Source organism: Balaenoptera borealis, assembly GCF_965194805.1.
Source record: "Balaenoptera borealis genome assembly, chromosome: 12".
NCBI lineage: Eukaryota > Metazoa > Chordata > Mammalia > Artiodactyla > Balaenopteridae > Balaenoptera > Balaenoptera borealis.
Window position 1 is genome coordinate 65356976 of NC_138869.1, and position 24907 is coordinate 65381882.

A 24907-nucleotide genomic window follows, 5' to 3' on the forward strand; every position below is an offset into this window, starting at 1 on the left:
TACCTTTCTAAGAATTTGTCCATTTCTTCCAGGTTGTCCATTTTATTGGCATAAAGTTGCTTGTAGTACTCTCTTAGGATGCTTTGTATTTCTGCGGTGTCTGTTGTAACTTCTCCTTTTTCATTTCTGATTTTATTGATTTGAGTCCTCTCCCTCTTTTTCTTGATGAGTCTGGCTAATGGCTTATCAATTTTGCTTATCTTCTCAAAGAACCAACTTTTAGTTTTATTGATCTTTGCTATTGTTTTCTTTGTTTCTATTTCATTTATTTCTGCTCTGATCTTTATGATTTCTTTCCTTCTACTAACTTTGGGTTTTGTTTGTTCTTCTTTCTCTAGTTTCTTTAGGTGTAAGGTTAGATTGTTTACTTGAGATTTTTCTTGTTTCTTTAGGTAGGCTTGTATAGCTATAAACTTCCCTCTTAGAACCGCTTTTGCTGCATCCCATAGGTTTTGGGTCGTCGTGTTTTCATTGTCATTTGTCTCTAGGTATTTTTTTATTTCCTCTTTGATTTCTTCAGTGATCTCTTGGTTATTTAGTAACGTATTGTTTAGCCTCCATGTGTTTGTCTTTTTTATGTTTTTTTCCCTGTAATTCATTTCTAATCTCATAGCGTTGTGGTCAGAAAAGATGCTTGGTATGATTTCAATTTTCTTAAATTTACTGAGGCTTGATTTGTGACCCAAGATGTGATCTGTCCTGGAGAATGTTCTGTGCGCACTTGAGAAGAACGTGTAATCTGCTGTTTTTGGATGGAATGTCCTATATATATCAATTAAATCTATCTGGTCTATTGTGTCATTTAAAGCTTCTGTTTCCTTATTTATTTTCATTTTGGATGATCTGTCCATTGGTGTAAGTGAGGTGTTAAAGTCCCCCACTATGATTGTGTTACTGTCGATTTCCTCTTTTATAGCTGTTAGCAGTTGCCTTATGTATTGAGGTGCTCCTATGTTGGGTGCATATATATTTATAATTGTTATATCTTCTTCTTGGATTGATCCCTGGATCATTATGTAGTGTCCTTCCTTGTCTCTTGTAACATTCTTTATTTTAAAGTCTATTTTATCTGATATGAGTATAGCTACTCCAGCTTTCTTTTGATTTCCATTTGCATGGAATATCTTTTTCCATCCCCTCACTTTCAGTCTGTATGTGTCCCTAGGTCTAAAATGGGTCTCTTGTAGACAGCATATATATGGGTCTTGTTTTTGTATCCATTCGGCCAGTCTATGTCTTTTGGTTGGGGCATTTAATCCATTCACGTTTAAGGTAATTATCGATATGTATGTTCCTATGACCATTTTCTTAATTGTTTTGGGTTTGTTTTTGTAGGTCCTTTTCTTCTCTTGTGTTTCCCACTTAGAGAAGTTCCTTTAGCATTTGTTGTAGAGCTGGTTTGGTGGTGCTGAATTCTCTTAGCTTTTGCTTGTCTGTAAAGCTTTTGATTTCTCCATCAAATCTAAATGAGATCCTTGCTGGGTAGAGTAATCTTGGTTGTAGGTTCTTCCCTTTCATCACTTTAAGTATATCATGCCACTCCCTTCTGGCTTGCAGAGTTTCTGCTGAGAAATCAGCTGTTAACCTTATGGGAGTTCCCTTGTATGTTATTTGTCGTTTTTCCCTTGCTGCTTTCAATAATTTTTCTTTGTCTTTAATTTTTGCCACTTTGATTACTATGTGTCTCGGCGTGTTTCTCCTTGGGTTTATCCTGTATGGGACTCTCTGTGCTTCCTGGACTTGGGTGGCTATTTCCTTTCCCATGTTAGGGAAGTTTTCGACTATAATCTCTTCAAATATTTTCTCTGGTCCTTTCTCTCTCTCTTCTCCTTCTGGGACCCCTATAATGCGAATGTTGTTGCGTTTAATGTTGTCCCAGAGGTCTCTTAGGCTGTCTTCATTTCTTTTCATTCTTTTTTCTTTAGTCTGTTCCGCAGCAGTGAATTCCACCATTCTGTCTTCCAGGTCACTTATCTGTTCTTCTGCCTCAGTTATTCTGCTATTGATTCCTTCTAGTGTAGTTTTCATTTCAGTTATTGTATTCGTCATCTCTGTTTGTTCTTTAATTCTTCTAGGTCTTTGTTAATCATTTCTTGCCTCTTCTCAATCTTTGCCTCCATTCTTATTCCGAGGTCCTGGATCATCTTCACTATCATTATTCTGAATTCTTTTTCTGGAAGGTTGCCTATCTCCACTTCATTTAGTTGTTTTTCTGGGGTTTTTTCTTGTTCCTTCATCTGGTACATAGCCCTCTGCCTTTTCATCTTCTCTATCTTTCTGTAACTGTGGTTTTTGGTCCACAGGCTGCAGGATTGTAGTTTTTCTTGCTTCTGCTGTCTGCCCTCTCTATTTATCCATTTTTTAAAATCATTGAACATTTATGTTTTTTCCTAAACTTTTATTTTGAAATAATAACACTGATTTATATTCTCATAGATACATTTTGTGCACAACCATGATGATAGTTTTAAGATAAATTTTAGAAGTGGACTTACTGGGAAAGGGTATTAAATATAATAATACCCTTTAGTATTATAAAGGGTATAAAATATAATTAAATATATTTTTAAGGCTTTTGATATTTATTGGCAAATTGTCGTAGAGCAGCACTGTCCAGTAGAAATTTTTGTGACAGTGGGAATATTCTGTATCTGTACCCTGTCCACCCTTAGTCAGTGCACACTTGAATTGTGACTGGTGTTACCAAGGAACTGAATTGTTAATTTTATTTTATTTTGATTAATTTTGGTTTGAAGTTAAATAGCCACATCTGTGACTAAGGGCTGCAGTATTGACAGTGCAGGTCTAGGAGATTTCAAACAAATTACATTTCCACTCTCCATATATATATATATATATATATATATATATATATATATATATATATGTATATATGCATATGCATATCCACAGATATATATATAAATGTATCTGTTCCCTGTGCCCTCGTCAACATGAATTTTTTTTTCATAAAATCTTGACAACTTGATAGGTGAAAAAGCTTATTTTTATTCTATATTATTATTTGTTAGTGAGGTTGAGTACCTGTGGACATTTACTTTTTTTCATTTTTAAAATTAATTTCATTTCATAAATTTTTAATCATTTTCATTGCCTGCTTTTGCCCAGTTATACATTGATGTTCATCTTATCTTTTTTATTTTTTTTGTATTAATATTAGTAATCTGTGTCTCATTTTACAGATATTTTTCCCAGTTGACATATTTAAGTATTTTTGTTTATGTTTAAATTAGTGTAAAGCACGTAAATACTTTTCATGAATAGGACAAGCATTTTCTTTTTTTCTTCTTTTTTAAAAATTTTATTGGAGCATAGTTGATTTACAATATTGTGTTAGTTTCAGGTGTACAGCAAAGTGATTCAGTTATACATATACATATATTCATTTTTTCTCACATTCTTTTCCCACATAGGTTATTACAGAATATTGAGTAGAATTCCCTTTGCTATACAATAGGTCCTTGCTGGTTATCTGTCTTATATATAGTAGTGTGTGTGTGTTAATCCCAAGCTCCTGATTTATCACCCCACACCCATGTTTCCCCTTTGGTAACCATAAGTTTGTTTTCAAGATCTGTAAGTCTGTTTCTATTTTGTAAATAAGTTCATTTGTATATTTAAAAAATTTAGATTCCACATAAGAGTGATATCATATGATATTTGTCTTTCTCTGTCTGACTTACTTCACTTAGTATGATAATCTCTAGGTCCATCCATGTTGCTGCAAATGGCATTATTTCATTCTTTTTTATGGCCGAGTAGTACTGCATTGTATATATGTACCATGTTTTCTTTATGCATTCTTCTGTTGATGGACATTTAGGTTGTTTCCATGTCTTGGCTATTGTAAATAGTGCTGCAATGAACATTGGGGTGCATGTGTCTTTTAGAATTATGCTTTTCTTCGGACATATGCCCAGGAGTGGGATTGCTGGATCATAGCATTTTCAAAGAAACTTTCGTTCCATTTAAAGTAGTTTATGGGGCTCAGGGATGAAAAATGAGAAGAGACAGAGATGAAGAGAGCGAGGCCTGTTTGCCCCCAGGGAAAGGATGGAGATGTTGGCCAGGGGTGGGAAAAGAAAGAGGACCACGGGGAGAAAGAAGAGCCGGCCCCAGATGTAGAGAGGAGGGAGGAGGACACAGGAGAGTGGGGTTTGCTGCCTGGGAGCAGGACAGGGAGGGGGTGTGGCTTCCAGCATCCTCTCTAGATGTTGGAGATTAGGATTGTCTTTGAAATTATAACTTGATGAACTGGAACGTTCCAGTGCTCTTCCTGCTACATCATAAGACCTCCCCTCACCCTTCTCTGCACCGTGTCTAGTAACCAGGACAGTATCACTCTCTATGGCAAGGATCTAGTGGGGCGTTTTGTTGTTACCAGATCGTTCAACACGGGGAATCTAGGAGAGAAGCAGCATGGTTCGTGATTAAACCTGTGTCCGCTTCCAGCCAGAGGATCTGAATTCAGTCCTGCCTTTTATCACAGCTTTAAGCCTTTTTCTGAATAATTGTCGACAAGTCCTTTGACCTCTCGACATCCTGGTTTCCTCTTATGTGAGATGGGAGTGACATTGCCTCCCTTCCCTCTTGTGGCCGTGAAGACCAGCTGGGCTGTAGTCTGTGGTCATGTGCTTTGGGAAGTTCATGCAGTGGCTCAGTGGAGGCTGGTGGTGGTGGTGGAGGTGAGAGGACTTCCTGGTGGTGGCGGCGGTGGGGATGATGCAGCAGAGCGTGTGGAGGGCAGTGCTGGCAAACGCCACACTGGGAAGAGGCCAATCTTTCTCACAGGTAGTCTCAAGGTGCCAAAACTTACCAAGAAAATTCAAGTGCACCAAACAGTACTTTTTGAACACCTTACTCTTCTTTATTTGCATAGTGATAATGAAAGTCTCCTATTCATAGATTTTTACCAACCTTTTATATCTTTCTTTCCCCCTTCCAGATGAACGGGACAAAGTTCAGAAGAAAACATTCACAAAATGGATAAATCAGCATCTTATGAAGGTCAGTGTCTATTTCTTTCGCATCTTGGAATTGTTTTGCAGGTTTTAATTTATTGTGCAGTACTTGATTGTATGGCTGTGAAGCACAGCTTTTCAGTATCAAGTGGGAAGTTTCAGTTCTAGAGCATTTCACATGCATTTCAGGCATCTGTTATTATTTGGTACATGGCCTGTGGGTCATGATGGGGGTGGTAGATGAGTGCCCAGTGATTGCAGTGTCTTCTGTGACATGAGTAAAACCTCTTATTATTGGACTCTAAAAAATCTCAGCAGGTTAAGAAATATGTAAATATTTACATGTTAGGGCATCGAAAAACTGCAATTCTCAGTAATGTTTTTTCCTCTCAAGATTCCAAGCAAGTTCTGGCATCAGATTTATGCAGATGGCAGAGAGTTAGGTGGGACTAAGGATGGTTTATTAAAAAAAAAAAAAAAAAGTGGGACTACCCTGGTGATCCAGTGGTTGAGACTTCGCCTTCCATTGCAGGGGGTGGCGGGTTCGATTCCTGGTCAGGGAGCTAAGATCCCACATGCCTTGCGGCCAAAAAACCAAAACATAAAACAGAAGCAATATTGTAACAAATTCAATAAAAGACTTTAAAAATGGTCCACATCAAAAAAAAAAATCTTTAAAAAAAAAGATAAAAAGGACGGATTATAGACAGAAGTCTAGACAAATCAGTTTCTCTCTCGTATTTAGTATGACCAGAGATTGGTGCTTATGTGTATGTTTCTCTGTGAAGCAGTTAATAGTCGTGGTTCTTAAATTAATATTTATTTGTGTACCATGGGTCACTTTGAGAATCTGATGTGAGCTCTTCCAAAAAATACACATGTGCACAACGTTTGCATACAATTTCATGGAGTTATTGGGTCCCAATTCCAGTAGAATTATTGGATCGGTGGGACCCAATAACTCCATAAATCTCAGCTAAAGAGCCCATGGGATTTCACAATTAACTCTTAGTCACTTTTTTCCCCTTTTATGGACAGTCCTGAAGTCGGAGAGAAGGTAATATTTTAAATCTGTTGTTTGGGACTTGGAAAGAGTTTTCTCACATAGAAACATTATGTTAATGTGGTTATATTCCTAAGCTATCCTACAGATCCTATTCAAACCATCATGTAGCCTAGGGGGATGGTGCCAGTACTGTAATAGCATTTAATAACCTTCTCTAAAAGCGATTCTTATTTCAGGGAGCATGTCAGATTACCTGAGAGACGGTTTAGTCCCCTCTCTCTCATCACCCATGGACAGAATCCTTTTCCCAAATCTGTTACGTCCTTCTGGGGGGCCATGTCATCCACCCCCCAACTGAGACTCACTTCTGTAAGGATTTCCGTTACTACTGGGATTTCTGTTACTAATCCTCTGATGTGTCTGCTGGAGATAAAAGGTGGAGACCCTCTGCTTTATGATGCTCTCGTGAGGCAGTGTCTTGTGAATTCTGAGGAAGGTATCACACCAGCAGTTTACCTGCCCTCCCCCAGTCTTCTGTGTCATCCTTTGTGTCCCGTGCACACCGTGTGAGCAGGACTCTGCTACAGGCTAGGGCAGAGGTGGGCTGATGTGAGGGTTGCATTGTGGAACGTTGGAGCTGAAGTCTCTGACACAGGCTAGGGCAGAGGTGGGCTGATGTGAGGGTTGCATTGTGGAACGTTGGAGCTGAAGTCTCTGACACAGGCTGGGGCAGAGGTGGGCTGATGTGAGCGTTGCATTGTGGAACGTTGGAGCTGAAGTCTCTGACACAGGCTAGGGTAGAGGTGGGCTGATGTGAGGGTTGCATTGTGGAACGTTGGAGCTGAAGTCTCTGACACAGGCTAGGGCAGAGGTGGGCTGATGTGAGGGTTGCATTGTGGAACGTTGGAGGTGAAGGCTGTGACACAGGCTAGGGCAGAGGTGGGCTGATGTGAGGGTTGCATTGTGGAACGTTGGAGCTGAAGTCTCTGACACAGGCTGGGGCAGAGGTGGGCTGATTTGAGGGTTGCATTGTGGAACGTTGGAGCTGAAGTCTCTGACACAGGCTAGGGCAGAGGTGGGCTGATGTGAGGGTTGCATTGTGGAACGTTGGAGCTGAAGTCTCTGACACAGGCTAGGGCAGAGGTGGGCTGATGTGAGGGTTGCATTGTGGAACGTTGGAGCTGAAGTCTCTGACACAGGCTAGGGCAGAGGTGGGCTGATGTGAGGGTTGCATTGTGGAACGTTGGAGCTGAAGTCTCTGACACAGGCTGGGGCAGAGGTGGGCTGATGTGAGGGTTGCATTGGGGAACGTTGGAGCTGAAGTCTCTGACACAGGCTAGGGCAGAGGTGGGCTGATGTGAGGGTTGCATTGTGGAACGTTGGAACTGAAGTCTCTGACACAGGCTAGGGCAGAGGTGGGCTGATGTGAGGGTTGCATTGTGGAACGTTGGAGCTGAAGTCTCTGACACAGGCTAGGGCAGAGGTGGGCTGATGTGAGGGTTGCATTGCGGAACGTTGGAGGTGAAGGCTCTGACAGGACTTCCCCATCTCTGAGGTGAGTCCAGGGGGAGCGAGGTTTTGGATGAGGAGATGCCCCTTTGGTGGCTCCTGGCCTGGCAGTCTTTGTGTCTGTGGCCATCTGGGGGTGGCACGTCGGGGACACAGAGGGCTTCCCCGTGTCTTCCGGAGTGTAAGTCACAGTGTTGGCAGTGGAGGGTAGAAACCCATGAGGATGACTCCTGTGGGAACGCGGGACTTGCACGGGACGGATGTTCCTTGGGGACCAACTGGGTACTGGACGTGTTGGGCCGGGCCACTCACCTTACGAGCAGCTTGTAAATTGGATGAATGCGTGTAAGGAAACTGCCTTTGCTCAAAATTCAAAACACTAGTTGAGCTTTTTGAGGACAAGTCTGCATTATCCACTCCTAGGGCGCATCATGGGGCCTGGCAAGAGTGTTCTCACCATGTGTAACACCCATGGCAAGTTTTAAATCACTTAATCCTCCAACAACCTTCCAAGGTGGTTTAATTTAGTGGTTAGGCCCGCAAAGCCGGCACAGTCAGACAGCAAGGGTTCAAATCCTGATTTACTTGGAGAATGTGACCTCTTTTTTTGATAAAATGATACATCTAGAAGATTTAAGGCTTACTTCTGCTGCAACCCAGTAAGAACTAGGAAAATAAGTATTTTATGCACAACAGCCATTAGATAGATGCCAGTCTAACTAATTAGGCTTATAATCAAATAAGCTTATTTGTTTCTTGAAGTAGGGCAGAATTTAAAATTCACTCTTATTGAAAAATTGTGCACTGAAATTTCTGACCCGAAACTCACATATGTGAGAACATAGGTTTTTGGTGTTTTTTTTTTAACATTTATTCTTTTATGTCTGGAAACTAGAGCATTACCCTCAAGTGAAGAAAAATCATCAGATATCCCTAAACGTTTTGGGGCACCAGGCTGTTCAGGTTTGTGTTGTGAGTTGACCAGAGAAAGGCCAGATTTCGTGTCATCTTTTCCATGTTTCACTCATGTGATGATGAGAGGAATGTTGGATACTGTTGCTGTTGGGGGCCATTTGGTTGTAACCCAATTAGTAGGAAATATAAAGTAAGTAAATGGATTTTAGATTAAAAATCTCTATATTAGAAAGAAATATTTCTTCTGTATTGATCTTCTTATATTCTTCCCTTGAAATATTGAACATATTCAGGGAGAAACAGGGACAGGAGAGAAGCAGATCCCTTACCTTTCTTGCGTTACCTTATTCCCTTGCAACGAATGAAAGTATGTTATTTGAAGTGTTTTTCATAAAATTAGATTATGTTATATAAATGTTAAGGGAAAGGGTGATCATGAGGAACAAGTCAGCAAAATGAAGGAATAATTGATGGGTAAAGAGAGAAAAAAAGTGGGAATAAAATCATTTAGATAATATTCGAGTAATTTTATGTGTGTACTCACTCTGTTTTGTCATTTTAACTGTAGACCTTCCCCTTAAACAATGGGGAGGGGAGGGGGAAAGGGGGTTAGAAGAGAAAAGAGAGAAGAAGGGGTGGAGGAGGAGGTTAAAGGGGGAAAAGAGGGGAAGGATGCCTACCTTGTGCCCTGGGCTGCCCCCCATAGCCCGGGAGTTGTATGCTGGGACCAAGCTCTGGAGACTGTGCCCTGGGCTTATTAGCTGCCTGGGCTGCTGACGCAGGCCAGAGTGTGGTCCCCATCTTTTGAAATAATACTTAAAAATTTTGCCCTTTGTAAGTGATTATTTTATGTGTTTATTGTGGTTTAATATTCTGTAATTATTTTACCCAAGTTGTGGCTCCAGGGAGATCTGTTGTTAGTAGTTCTGCTCCTTTGGGCAGTGAGGTAATTGAGAGCTTAGTTCCAGAACAGACCTTCTTCACTGGATTTTCCTTTTCATTTGATAAATAGTGTATTTTGTCTTTGAAAGAAGACTCCTCCTACAAGGTTGTCAGTCTGTGACATGTAAGGCAAAGATAGAAGGTAGACAGCTCTGCACTTTATTATTGGTGTGACCGTAACCTTCTTCGCCCTCATCTGTAAATAGTAGATTAGTGTGAGGATTTGATGAGATCGTCCATCTAAGCATAAAGTATGGTGCTTGGCAGATTGTCAGCACTCAGTCAGTGAGAGCTGGTGGAAGAGTGGGCTGATATGGATGGCTGCAAACCAAATAGTAAAGCAGGGGTGGGGTGCCTCTCGTGCCCTGCTACCTGCCTTATCCAAATCTCTTCTTTACCTCAAGTACTTTCCCTCTTAGTACACCTGTTTTAGAAAAAGCTAGGGTTGGGGGGTCAGAATCTATGGGGGAGATAGATTGGCCATCTTGCCTTGGAGTCCTGCTGGGTCACTTGAGCCACACCCTCTCTACACACCCCTCCCTTGTGGTCTGTGGGTTGATCTTGGGGGCCCAAAGGCCTGTTTTCCTCTTCTCCCATACACTCCCCTCGCAGAAAGGGTGCCTGTGAAGACTCAGCACACTCCTGGTCCTCGGTTGTACCTTCACTTGGATTCGTGCTTGGAGGATAGCTTTTGAATTGTCCAGTTTGCTTCCCTGATTTAAGAGAAGGGGCACCCGCCACAGCCCCTCCTGGTCTAGCTGCATCAGAAGCCACATAGCGAGAGCAGGACTTGGCTGGGGGTCCAGGTCAGCCTTGGACTCCTTGGTGCACTGGGATGTTTTGCAGATGCCAGCGGGTTCCCCTTGGCTGTTAGACTGTTTACTTTTCTCCACCTTATACTTTCAGATATTTGCTAGTTAATCCCCATGAGTTAGGAAGTTAGGATTTATGCAGCAGTAAACTAGCGTATACCCAGTGCCCAGGGGATACTTCTAGCAAGGTCAATTTTTAAAAGTTTATGTGACTGAGAAAAGTAAACATCGTGGAGCTTTTAGATGATTGCTTAAGTTACTATTATATCCATATGTGTAAACACTGTTTCCTTAAAATACTTGGTTAGGATTTTTTAATATAGCTTTTTCTCCAGAAAAAAATTAATATAGACTTATATTTATCAGAGCTAAAATTACATTTGTTTAAACAGTTTGCTTAATTAAAACTCATGTTTGTTGGTGAGCAGACGTCTTTGGCTTTTTTCCAGATGTATCTAAATTTTAGTGCTCTGGTATTTCAGTTGTATGACTAAGCCTGTCCTTATTTAAACTGATTGTTCGGGCAAGAATGCTTTCCTTTTGATTCATCATTCTGCAAAATATATTTAAGGATGAAGCCCAGTTAACACATTCACATCTGCTGCCTCTACAAGATTCTTCACATGCTGAATATATTGGATTGTTTACCTTGCAAATTATGATCTCTAGGTAAACTATGGTTGTCAGAAACGATTATGTATTATTCTTTAGCATAATTTAAATTATAGTACTAAAACTTGAGCTGGTTGTTATTGAAAATACCTGTGACTTCAGTTAGCTGAATTTTACCCAGAGAGTTGTTCTAAAATATAAAATTGTTGGCCTTCTTCTATTATTTACAGTATTTATTTATGCCCAATCTACCCATGGCAATTTATAAACTAGAGGGTCTTAGGTCACTATTTAATTTTTGTTATTCCTGATCACATGCAGTTCTCTCTTGCTGTCTAGAAATTTATGAGTATATATAAGAGATGGCACCCAGATCTAAGTACCAATGATGTAGCTTTTGCCTTGCTCTGAGGAAACAAGAAGAAAGGAAGCCCTTTATTTTCTGAAGCACTTTAAAGATCAGAAGATTCCTTTTTAACTCATAGTTTGCCTGGGCCCAGAATTAGAACTTGAGCCGTGAATGAGAGGCTGCACTGAAGAGGAATAATTTAAGGGGATGAAAAATTTTTGCAAGATTGCAGTCTGGAGAATTCATATAATGTGCTTTACTTGTGTTGGATCCATCTAACTAACCGTTTATGGTGGAAATATATTCTTCAGCACTGGTTAGCTGTACTGTAAATGTATTAATTAACATTGTGTAATTGGATGTTTGGTCTGAGTTTTACTTTATTGATACATAAATGCATTTGGAGAGGAAGAGGCCCTGGATTCCATACTGAACCACACCCTCTTAGTAACCTGCTTGGTTACCACCTGGGAGATACCCAACTGATGATTACACTTTTACCTCTGTTCCATCTTGTCTTTGGAAAGCTTGATTTACTTACAGCATAGACATCCTTTGCACACATTGTCAAGGCAATGACTTCATGGCCCTGCTGAATCAATCACACTATTCTTTGTTTTGTGATTTGGTGGCTGGGAGGAAATGTAAATCCCCAAGCTGAGAACACAGTGATAACTTTTAGGGAATAGGAAGAAATCTCTATTTGCTCTGTGTTCTCGACCATTGCATACTTCTTCAGTAATTTTACCATCTGTGGGCACAGATGAGAGAGGAAAATTTTTGAAGCATCGGCTTTATAAAGGGCTAATGAAAAATACCTTTTCTGAAAGTATAATGCAGGTTGTGGTTCTTAAAATTGGCAAATAAGGTATTTTTTCAAGACCTTAGACCTATACACGTGATTCTTAAACTTTAGCTGCATCAGAGCCAGTTGGAGGGCTTGTTAAAATAGATGGTTGGGCCCCAGCCCAAGGCTTCATATTCACTGGATCTGGGGTGGGGCCTGAAAATTTCCCATTCTAATAAGTTCCAAGAAGTTGGGTTTCTAACAAAAAGCTGATGCTGCTTAGCTGGGGCCACACTATGAGAGCACCTGTCAAAGATAAAATGATAAATATTGTAATGAACCATCAGTTTCATTTCATATAACCAACAAATATTCTGATAATGTTTAAAAAATAGTAGTAGCTATTGCACCTCTACTGTATGCTATGTTTATTAATTAATAATTAATAAATTAATAATAATTTATTAATTGATATTTACAATATTAATACTATTACTACTACTACTAATAGCTGCTAATATTATTTGAAAGCAAACCACATGCCAGGCTGTCACTTTCACGTCTTAATGTATTTCTCACAACAGTTCTTATGGACAGGACCTGACTATTTTTTTTTTAGTTTATTTAATTGAAGTATAGTTGATTTATAATGTTATGTTAATTTTTGCTGTACAGAAAAGTGATTCAGTTTTATATACATACATATATATATACACACACACACACACACACACACACACACACACACAACCATACATTCTTTTCATATTCTTTTCCATTAAGGTTTATCACAGGATATTGAATATAGTTCCCTGTGCTATACAGTAGGACCTTGTTGTTTATCCATTCTATATATACTAGTTTGCATCTGATAACCCCAACCTCCCACTCCATCCCTCTCCCACTCCTCTCCCTCTTGGCAACCGTGAGTCTGTTTCTGTTTCGTAAATAAATTTATTTGTGTCATATTTTAGATTCCACATAAAGTGATATCATATGATATTTGTCTTTGTCTGATTTACGTCACTTAGTATGATCATCTCTAGGTCCATCCATGTAGCTGCAAATGGCATTATTTTTTTATAGCTGAGTAGTATTCCCTTGTATATATGTACTACATCTTCTTTATCTATTCATCTGGATCCTGACTGTTCTTAATCCCCACATTACAGATGATGAAACTGATGCCCAGAGAGGTTCCATAATTTCCCCAGGTCATATAGCTAATAATTCTCAGGATGTGTATGGAAAATAAGGCTAAGAGAGAGTACACCTTTCCTCCACCTGAGGAGGAAGGGAGGATGACACCCCAGTCTGGCTGACTCTAGGTCTTGTTCTCTCTCTACTGCACTAAATTTTTAAGGATGAATTTAGTCATCAAAGCTAAAGGGGAAAGCTGAGCTTATGACGTGACGTTTAAGTTATTTCTGTTGTGGTGTAAGAGATAGGGTACGTAGTAGAGGAAGGGTTGAAAGCTTTTGGAGGAAATGTCTGGTTAAAGGCTCAAAGTGTAGAATTTAGAAGCAAATCAGGTTTTTGTAAATGTGAAAAAATAGTTGACTTGGTAATCTTGACAACTTCAAGATTGTAAGAGATAACATAGAGGAGTGTGAAGTCACCTGCTAGTATGTAGGTGACTAGTAGCTTGGGATTGAGAAACTCTGAATATCTTCTCATCATGAGGAATAACAATTTCTTTGTGGTAAAGTTCCTCATCAATTAAAAAAGGTCCAGAATAACACTCAGTTCACTTTCAGCAGGGCTGTGTTGAGCTTTGGTATAAGCAGGGCTGTATCTGAAATACAGTTTAGAAAGTACTGTTTTCATGCAGCTTCCTGTTTTGTTGGAGACATTAAATACATTTGTATTAAAACCATTACCAGTTATGCCAGGCAGCATAGGATGAAGTGCCAGAATGAGTAGGAGACAGTAAGGGCTTTACGAGGTCAGAGCCAGGAGACTTGGGCAGCCCTGAGTAGTCAGGGACTGTGACAGGGTAGGGACTTTGGCTTAAGCTGGGTGCAGAGGAGGGGGTGGGCTGGGGCCGTGTGCTGTGCGCCTGATGTACTGGACCACTACGGTTTGCTGGAAGGAGACCAGGTTGGATAGAAATGGTGAAGCCACACCTGAAACTAACACAACATTGTCAGTCGACTATATTTCAGTAAAAATTAAAAAAAAAAAAAAAAAAAAGGAAAGAAATGGTGAAGCCAGGTAAGAAGCAGTTGTGATGGGTTAGCCAAGGATATCATTGGAAGTTTTTGAGGACAAAAGCAACGTAACGTAACTGGCATTTTAGGAAGAACTGTGAATTTCACACATAGGCATTAAGGAACTAGAAGTAACTATATTGTGAATTCTATGACGGCACTGACTGTGTTTGCTGAATGAGGGAACCTACAGGGAGGGGACTACAGGGGCCTCTCTCTTTTAGTTGTTTCCTTTGTTTTGTAGCAGGTACTCAGATGGAGTTGGAGAATGCCTGCTGATCAGTTTATAGGTTGGAGGGATACTTAGTGTAATAAATAGATCAAGAAAGCTGGACCTCTAGTCTCATCAAAAAGACAGACCTTAACGGTGGAAAATGTGAAGTTCTGCTCAAAGATTGAAAAATTTCCCTGTAGGACACAGAAGGTCTGGTGGGGCAGCGATTCATGCAGTCAGAGCTGGGGGCTCCTGCTGGCTGCAGATGGACAGCAGTGATGCACCTGCACGCAGTCTCAGGCCGTCTTAGCAGAGCTGAACACGCTCTGGTCAGCCCACAGCCAGCGTGTTTTGTTCAGGTCATGACAGTGCATTTTAAGGGACAGTCAAAAGGAAAGTGACCACAGGAGGCAACCATGATGGTGAGCGTCTGGAAACCATCTCTCGGATGAGGGATGACAGAGACAAGTGGGGAAGGTGGCTTTGAGAAGAGAGGATTACAGAGAAATGTGTTTTCAGATATTGACAGGGTAGTCATATAAGAAAGAGTGCAGTTTGGGGTTTATTTGATCCAAAGATTGATGAATACTTTCAAGTTTGAAGATTTAAATTCAGTATAAAACCTCTCTCTAAACATCCGCAGTGCCCAGTAATAGGCATTCAGTTAAGTGTTTTTTGATCTGAGGGTACATTATTAGTTTCTGATGGCTGCTGTAACAAATTACACACACTCGGTGACTTAGAGCAATGAAACCTATGCTCTCACAGTTCTGGAGGGTAGAAGTCTGAAATCAGTTTTTCTGAGCTGAAATCAAGGTGTTAGCAAAGCCATGCTCCCCCCAGAAGCTCTCCGGGAGAATTCCATCCTTGTTTCTTTCAGGGTCTGGTGGCTCCAGCATTCCCTGACTTGTGGCCACACAATTCTAGTCTGCCTCCGCGGTCACAGCGCCTCCTCCTGGTCTATGTGTGTCAGGTTCCCAGTACCTCTCTCTTCTTAAATTTTTATTTAAAAAAATTTATTTATTTATTTATTTAATTTTATTTTATCTTATTTTTGGCTGCATTGGGTCTTTGTTGCTGCGCGGGCTTTCTCTAGTTGTGGCGAGCGGGGGCTACTCTTCATCGCGTTGCGCGGGCTTCTCATTGTCGTGGCTTCTCTTGTTGCGGAGCACGGGCTCTAGGCGCGTGGGTTCAGTAGTTGTGACACATGGGCTCAGTAGTTGTGGCGCACGGGCTTAGTTGCTCTGTGGCATGTGGCATCTTCCCGGACCAGGGCTCGAACCCGTGTCCCCTGCATTGGCAGGCAGATTCTTAACCATTGCACCACCAAGGAAACCCTCCAGTGCCTCTCTTTTATAAGGATGCTTGGGATTGGATTTCGAGCTCACTGGGATAATCCAGGATAATCTTCCCATTACAAAATTCTTAACACATCTGCAAAGACTCTTTTCCAAATAAGACAACATTCGGTTTCCAGGGATTAGGACCTGATATCTTTGGGGCCACGATCATCCTATCACATATGAACTATTAAAACTGCCTGGTGTGAAGTCAACCATGGCTTCATGGGACAGGCACTCCCCAGCCGTTAGGAAATTTCCACCAAAATCCTGTGGAGATGTAGTTAGAGTCTATCAGAGATGGAACAGAAATGGTTCATGCATTGGTTGGAGGGTGGACTAGGTGGTGTCAAAGATGCTTTCCAAGACCAAGATGATATAATCGTATCATTTGTTTAGAGCAGTGGTCCCCCACCTTTTTGGCACCAGGGTCTGGTTTCATGGAAGACAGGTTTTCCATGGTCGGGGTGGAGGGGGGATGGTTCAGGCAGTAATGTGAGTGATGGGGAGCGATGGGGAGTTGCAGATGAAGCTTCGCTCCCTCGCCCGCAGCTCACCTCCTGCTTTGTGGCCTGGTTCCTAACAGCCCGCAGACCGGTACCCGTTGGGGACCCCTGGTTTAGAGGGCAAGATGTGCGAAATACTAATTAACAGAGATAGACCAGAGATTTATTTTTATATTTTTAAATTGTTGGAAATAATTGTATGCTTTAACAAGTTGCAAAAGTAAAAATAGTACAAGGAACCCTGCCCTGGTATGCTCTTTACCCAGATTGACTCTTGTTGACATTTACCCTGTTTTCTGTATCATGACCCCGAAACGGTGTGCATGTGTGTGTGTGTGTGTGTGTGTGTGTGTGTACTTTTTTATCTGAACCATGTGGGGGTAAGTTCTATACCCCATGGCCCTTTCCCCCTCAATACTTCAGCATTTCCCAAGAGTAGGGACGTTTTTTCATAACCACACATTTACCCACTTCATAAAGCTACGCTGCTTTACAGTCTGTTTTCTTTACCCCAGTTTTGTGGTTGGTCCTTTACACCATTTCCCCAGGGCAGCGTCCAGGTCATGGTCAGCGTTGTATTTAGTTGTCATGTCTCTTTATTCTGCTTTAACTGGGAACAGTTTCACAGCCCTTTTACAGACTTTTAAGACATGAACATTTTTGAAGACTACAAAGCAGGGGTTTATTTACAGAGAATGGAGGATGAGTTAATAGTAAAATATATTTTGAACTTAAATTTATTTTATGACAAGAAGACAAACCTTTTTTTTCCCGGAGGGAGTCATTTAAGTAGTTACAAGTGATTTTAGTGTTTTTTGATATAGTAGTGAATTACCTTTTCAAATTAAGAACACCAAAATTTGACTAATTTCATCAGATAACTTTAGTTCCATCTTGTGGTCCATTATAATTTTTCTTCTTCTTGATTTCCTTATTGTTATTATTATTACTTGTGCTCCCAACACTGCCATTTTAAATGTTTAGGCTGTGCACGTCCTGGACGGATGCATAACGTGGGTTGTCTGGTTGAATCCTTGTTTAACCAGTGACATTTGGGAAGCTCAGGGAACACCGTTACCTGCCCAGTGTGAAGGGGCTGGAATGTGGCAGAGCTGAGGGTCAGTCCTTGGTCCTTCTGGGGCCACAGAAAAACTCTGTCATCCTGCCCCATTTTGCCTCAGTAGAGTCACAGGGCTAAAGAATGATCAAGAAATGAAGACACAGAAGTAGGGGTAAAGCACTATGCTGAGGTACGTTGCGGCTTTTCTCAGTTCTCATCTCTCCCAACATTACTTCAAGTCTTTGCCATGATGGTTCAGCCATAAATTTTTATTTGCATTCTTATCTAATCAATGTACTTTGCAAGAATTTAGAGATATAGATAAAAGTATATGAAAAAGCCAAGCAGCATTCCTGAAGGTGACAGTTTAATCAGAGAAGGGCACTGACTAAGGCATTTTTCAAAGAAAAATTTACACTTTGACCCGCAGTGCTGACATCTCCTAAGTCATGTTATATAGGGCTTCACCTCAGCGCACGCGTTCTGTAGTGGGTGGATTTAAGCAGAAGACTTGGCTTGTTGTTTATACTGGACTCCAAGCCGCATGAGGGCTGCCCTGTGTTTGTCTCACTAAACAGGGCCTCTCAGCCCCAGCACAGTGCCTGATACACTGTTTCCCTCAGATCCCTGAGGAATTTTTTGCTTCATGAGTGAATCTGAAACCAGATGAAACTTTCCCTCCCTAGTTTATAATACAGAACTATGACTACTGTGATGGGAAAGTAAAAAGTGTTGCTTTGTTGGGAGTGAGACAAAAGTTAGTCTGGAAGAAAAATAAATCTATGATGACTTCCTTCTTTTAAAGCTGAAGATACCTATTGCGCTACAGGGACAGAAACTGAGGCCCCAAGTCAAACAGGAGTATCGTCAGGACCACGTTTTGATCATCCTTTTGAGGCCTCTGCGTGTTCTTTCCATGGCACAATTCAGTTTCTCCATTCGTGTTGGTAGTAGGAAGTTCACTCATATTAATAGATGAGATTAATGTATTTATCTAAGGTTAAATACATATAAATAAATAAATACATATAATAAAAATACAATAAAAATAAATTAAATACAAATAAATAAGAATACACATAATAAAAATATAATATAAAAATAAATTAATTAAAGGCATATAAATAAATAAGTAAATAAATAAATTAGCTTTGCCATACTTACCTACCGTTATTTTCCTCAGTTCAGAATTTAGCAGAGTATTGGCTAGAGCTAGATTTTCCTCACTTGGGAATTCTCTAATAATATACTGATAATATTAGTAGATTCTCTGTAGCCTTACTGCAGGTAGGGAAGGAAGAAGAAATCTTTTCCTTCTACGCTTCTACGTTCTTGGTTGGGCTGTAGGACAAAAGACAGATTAATAAGAGAAAAGCATACAGATGTATTTCATAAGAGTTTTATGTGATCCAGGAACCTTCATGAGGAAATGAAGACCCGAAGAAACTGTTAAACCTGAGTGTTTTTAACAGTAGATTTGATGCAGAGTAGAGGGTCCTGGGAAAACGTGACAGGACAGAAGGGTGTGAGCTGAGAGTAGTAAACTGGGGAAGCTTAGGAAGGCCTGTCTGTTCAGATTCCTGTCACCTGCAGAGATAAGGATGCTCCTTTCCTCCAGGTACAGGGAGGGCACCTCTCATATGAGGGTCTCATGACCTGCTCGGAGGAGAGGGGGGTGGGGGGAATGACAGAGCCCTGCCAGCACCTGCTGTTTCCCAGCTCCTTCAGCTTAAAGAAGACATTCAGTCTGCCCAGGTGCCCTGTTTGGGGTGGTGTATCCTGAACCCTGTCATGCAGGTGTGGTTAGGTTTCTTTGAAGGTTATCTAAGATGCTCCTTTCCATAGAATCTAACAGAAAGCCCTGTTTCCAGGCCCTGGTCAGTGTTTGCTGTGCTGCAAACCTGAGGGAAGATTCAGAAACTGGTTTAAAAGGGGCTGATAAGGAAGACAAGTAGGAGGCAGAAACCAGTGATGAGAGAGCGCAGAGGGTCTGTGCTCTGCAGGGTGGGTGGGGGAGAACTTGACACAGAAAGTGGGTGGGGTGTCAGGGGCCGCGATGGGTCACATTGGTCTGGCCTAGGAAGTTGGAAACAGTTGCCTATATAATACAGTCATTTGATCTTAACGTGATATAGAAGAGATGTCTGTGTGTGAAAAAGGGAGAGAGGGATGGCTTCAGAGGGAAGCTGTTGAAGCTGGGAAGACTATTGTGTACGTCTAAAAGTGCTGAACTAAATGCCGATGGCCTGGGCTGTGGATTCACAGTGCTAACATATTCTGACGCTGATGTCGGCTTAAAGAATTTCTTTTTTTCCCTTCTTCCAGTCTTATTGAGATATAATTGACGTACAGCCCTGTATAACTTTAAGGTGTGCAGCATAATGATTTGACTTGCATACATCATGAAATAATGATCACAATAAGTTTAGTGAACATCCATTGTCTCATACAGATATAAAATAAAAGAAAAAGAAAAAAATTTTTTCTTGTGATGAAAAGTCTTAGGATTCACTCTTAACAATTTTCATATATAACATACAGCAGTGTTAATTACATTAATCATGTTGTACTTTACATGCCTAGTACTTATTTGAGAGTTTTGTTTAATTGAGATGATTGACGTGTGGTTATAGGCTCAATTCAGTGCAGGTTTTTAACTGTTCTTTTATCTGTTAGGGATTCACATGTGTATTAAAGCTACACCACCCTAAGTGATCATGAAGGGTATGAAGCTGGTAACAACTGTGGAATCTAACAAACCTAAGTTTAAAGATGTGCAAATTTGGTCAAGTAATATGACATTTTTAAGGCTCTGTGTCCTTAGTTGTAAATTAGTTATTTACATTTACCTGACAGGTCAACTCAGTTACTTTATAATCTTGAAAGTACAAATATACAAACAAATATCTCTCTTATTGATGATTTCCCTGAGTCTTCACGTGCTCTTGTAACTTCACTTGAATAGTTCCCCTCAAATGACATGTTCTAAGGAGTTTTCATATCATTGGTTCAATTTATATCACATTAGTCTAGGTTAATGTTTAGTCTTTCACTTATGATGTATTCATGTAAGATGTTCACTATTTTAATTTTTGTATTTTTTATTTTTTAAAATTTTATTGAAATATAGTTGATTTACAGTGTTGTGTTTCTGCTATACAGCAAAGTGATTCAGTTATACATATATATTTTCTTTTTCATATTCTTTTCCATTATGGTTTATCCGAGGAGATTGTTTTTGGTTCCCTGTGCTGTACAGTAGGACCTAGTTGTTTACCCATCCTGTATATAATAGTTTGCATAAGATGTCCACTTTTAACAACTTTTTTTTTACCTATTTTATTTTCAATTAAAAGAGGGATACGTTTCACAAATGAAAGTAGCAAAAGATCTACCTTTTTTTAGGATTTTCCAACGAGATGTGTATGATATGGTATACAGGAAATACAGAGCATTACTAAAGTACTGTTGCTTAATATTTATGCATGGTATTGAGATGCATTTGTGACAGAATCAATAACTGAAATAAATGTAAGAACATCTACCAACATAACATGGACAAGAATACATTTTTATTTTAATTACTTCCTCACAATGCATTTTATTCATTCATTGCCAAAATTTCCAGATTCCATTGGAATGAAAACAAAATTGATCCAGGAGTATGCCAACCTTTAAATTGCGTGTCCATTATAGGCGTATGGGAAATGATATTTATTGGCAATCCATAGGTCTTTTAAAATTTTTTTTTTAAAAATTAAAAAAAATTTTTTTGACTGCGCCGTACGGCATGCGGGATCTTAGTTCCCTGACCATGGACAGTTCCACGCCCCCTGCAGTGGAAGCGCAGAGTCTTAACCACTGGACCGCCAGGGGATTCCCCCCACATGTCTTATATTAGGAACTTTTAAATATGTTATTTTGTGGCTTTCTTACCTGCTTAAAGAATTTCTTATCAAAATTGTTCAAGTACTCTTGTTTGTGATTTAAAAAAAACTCTCACGGAAATATACTACTAGTTTCCAAATAAACTTTAGGGACACTGTGGCATTCGTGATCAGATCGTTTTTTGATACTACACGTTTACACAGTCCTTCACATATGTCAGTCATTTTTAGAGAACTACATTTCCCCATGTGACTGAACTAGGGTACAGGGCTGCCCTTGATGCAATCTAGTGCTTGTCCTGATTTACGGATGTTAAGAGCTTAATTAAGTCCTGAGATCAAGGAGCCATAACACACTACAGTGGCACCCCCACTCCCACAGAGGTGTAGGTTTCAAACATTGCTCCGTTTCTCTGTTCATTTCTTACACTCCCCCCACCGTTTCCCCAGGGGCCCAGTGCGTGAGTGTGTCCTCCTGACTCTCCACGTTCCATCCTGGACTCCCAGGGCAGCTGGTCTCTGTGAGGGTCTGGGGGAAGCCCTGATGGAAAAGACTGATGGGCACCAGATTCACTGCAGTGCATAAATATGTCTCTGGTGGAATCTCAGACAGGCTGGAGGAAAAAAAGACACCTGGGGGCAGGGCGGGTAGGAAGGCAGCATAGAAATAAGCTAGTCATGCCTAGAGTGTGTGCTGGTGGGTAGTTTTTCTAAGCTAGTCCTACTTGTTGCAGCATCTTCCCTCACTGTGCTGTGGAGCCCAGAGGAGGTGGTGCGGTGTGGTGGTTGAAAGCACGGGGCCCTGGACTGAGCTGCTTGGGTTCACATGCTAGAGATGTGTGACCTTGAACCTTTTTTTTTTTTTTTTTGGATTTATAAAAGCCTCTCCCTCTTTTTATCTTTAATTTTTATTTAAAAAATTTAAATTGAAGTATAGTTGATTTACAATATCGTGTAAGTTTCAGGTATACAGCACAGCGATTCGGTTATACATGTATGTGTGTGTGTGTGTGTATGTATATGTGTGTGTGTGTGTATAAAATTAACTTTGAACCTTTCGAAGTTTCTGTTTTCTCATCTGTAAAACAGAGAATAGTGCCCTCTTTGGAGACGTTTAAGATCATCAAAGAGCTTCAGGTTTGTACTCCTCTCTTCCATAACAGTGGCAGTAGTGGTCCTGATGTTTGCGTTTTTATGGGTTTGAGTCATATTATTGCCTATATATTGACAAGAGAAGACGGCCAGTATGTATAGGGGCAGTGTTTTTTTTCTATTACGGTGTTGGATGCCAGTTAGACGGTGAACTCTAAATAAGGGAGTGTGTCTTTCATGGTCTGGCCGAGGCCCATGCTAACACCTTTTTCCTTCCTGTGGGTATGGCAGTTGAGGTGAGATGCTGTGAGTGTTGGCAGCCCACTGGATTATTTGTGTGCTGTCACATCCCTGGTTGAGTTCAGCCTAGATAAAATAATCCACAGAGCAGTGCTTTAAAATCTCCAAAAAACAGTACTACTTAATAAATTCTTAAAGAATAGTGTAAAAATTCCATTTCTTAGATTTAAGTACAGTTATACCAAAAAGATATAATATAGGTGCCCTGACAGTTTCTAAAAGTAGAAATGTTTCCTGTAGATCTGTTGTCCAAGTTAATGAGTTTCAGGGTTACCCTTTTTTGAATCTCACAATATGTTATTGTTCCCAAATGTTTTAAACATCTAACTCTTATTATACATAAGCTTAAAAAACTTAAGAAGCCGTATTTGCAGACACTTTGATGTTACTGAGCATTGTATATAACAGAATAGTTTTTAAAAGTCAAGGTATAGTTGATGTACGATGTTATGTAAGTTATAGATGTACAAAATAGTGATTCACAATTTTTAAAGGTTATACTCCATTTATAGTTATCGTAAAATATTGGCTGTGTTCCCTGTGTTGTACAGTATATCCTTGTAGCTTATTGATTTTCTACATAAGAGTTTGTACCTCTTAATCCCCTACCCCTATCTTGCCTTCTCCCCTTCCCTCTCCCCGCTGGTACCCACTAGTTTGTTCTCTACACCTGTGAGTTTATAATAGAGCAGTTTTAATGTTTCTTCTTGGTTGTTAAATTCCAAACTTTTGTCTTGTAAATTAATTTCTGATTAAGACTTTTCTTGCTGGATTTAAAAATTAATTTTCCAGAGTTGACAAGATCAAATAAAAACATTTTTTTTTTTTTTTTGCAAAGAGCAGCATTTTTCAAATCAGGTTCCCAGGGACACCAGTGTTGTGAGATGCCTTGTGGGGATAAAAAGGTTTCCTTTGCCAAAAGAGTTTGGAAAGCAGCCTTCCCAGATTGAAGAGATTTACGGTACATATTAGCATATTAAAGACTGAACTTCTGTGGTAAAGAACCCTGTTAAATCCAGTGTTTCACAAATTCACTTGGTCATGGATTCTTTTTATCAAAGAATATCTATTAACATCCCTTTGAGAAATCCTGCAGGAGAGTTTTGGAAATGACTGCTTTTAAGCAAGTTTAATTAATTTTGTGTTAATTCGAATCCCAGATTTGGACAGGATCTAGTTAATTTGGTTGTCACTGCAGGAATGTTTTCTCACAGTCTTTCTTATGGGTCATTGGTTTTCTAATTTATAGATAACTTACACTTTTGGTCTACTTGAGTTGTAGCTGAGCTATGTCTTTCATTGCCCAGAATTTTCCTATTATAACTCTCACCCTTTTATCTTGGGACAGCCCCTCAGAATGGTATAAAACACATAGGTCAGCTCTTAAATATGTGAAGAAATTATTTTGTCCCTTTCTTAAAACTTTTCTGTCAGTCAATACTTCCATCTCCTTTATTTCATTTTTATATGATAGGATTTTTATGTTATATCTTTCTTTTTCTAGCATGTTCTGTTTGAGTTTTTACTTCTGAAATTGTTAAGACTCTTGAGTTGAAGGCAGAAACTGAGTTGAAGGAAAGTCTACCCGGTAATCACAGCTGTACAACAAGAGCGTGGGCCAAAGTTATCTACTCCGTGGGTCAACTCCTTTTACGTTATCTGTGACCTTCCACTTCCCTACCTTAGTACATGTTGACCTGTTTACCTGTTTACTTACCTTTACGGTTTTTTTCTCCTTTGTCGAAGGATAACTCCTTTAGTCTTAACCATTTTCCAGTTTTTCTGCAAAGAACAAGTATTGCTTTTATTTTCAGAAAAGAGCAAGATAATGTTATTTTGTAAATCTTAGTCTTTTCCACTCTGAATTTGCTATGGGAAGGGAAGGCAATTGGATAATTCATCTCCTTTGCAGGAATGGCCTGATAATGACTAATGTGTTGCTATTCCTAAGGGTATTTGTGTTTCAAATATCTTGGTGGTAGTTCTGGTGGGAGAGGTCTGCAAATATGGCCTGAGGGCCAAACCAGGCCACAACCTGTCCTTTGGTACAGCCCATGAGCTAAGAATTATTTTTACATTTTTAAAGAATTGAAAACAAATCAAAAGAGGAATATTATTAGGGGACACATGAAAATTATATGAAATTCAAAATTCATTGTCCATAAATAATTATACTGAACCCAGCCAGAGCCATTCGTTTATGTATTATTGTACCACGTGACCCTTAAAGCCAAAAATATTAAACGTCTGGCTCTCACAGAAAATATTTGTGGAGCTCTATCTCTGGGTGAGGTTTTGTATATATTTAGGGTGAGGTTTTGTGTGTATTCACTTTCCTCCAAATCCATTTGTGAAAATGGCTTTCTTTGCCTACATGTAAGGCC

At 39.9% G+C, this 24907-nt stretch overlaps 1 protein-coding gene across 16 annotated transcripts in view; it reads left to right on the top strand.

The window, feature by feature from the left end:
* DST (dystonin) overlaps nt 1–24907 on the top strand; it is a 502757-nt gene that overhangs the window by 221943 nt on the left and 255907 nt on the right. For all 16 annotated transcript variants that reach the window (XM_082347108.1, XM_082347103.1, XM_082347107.1 and 13 more), the window contains one exon: nt 4967–5028. In XM_082347108.1, coding sequence (XP_082203234.1) covers nt 4967–5028 — 62 coding nt within the window. The remainder of the gene's footprint in view (nt 1–4966; nt 5029–24907) is intronic.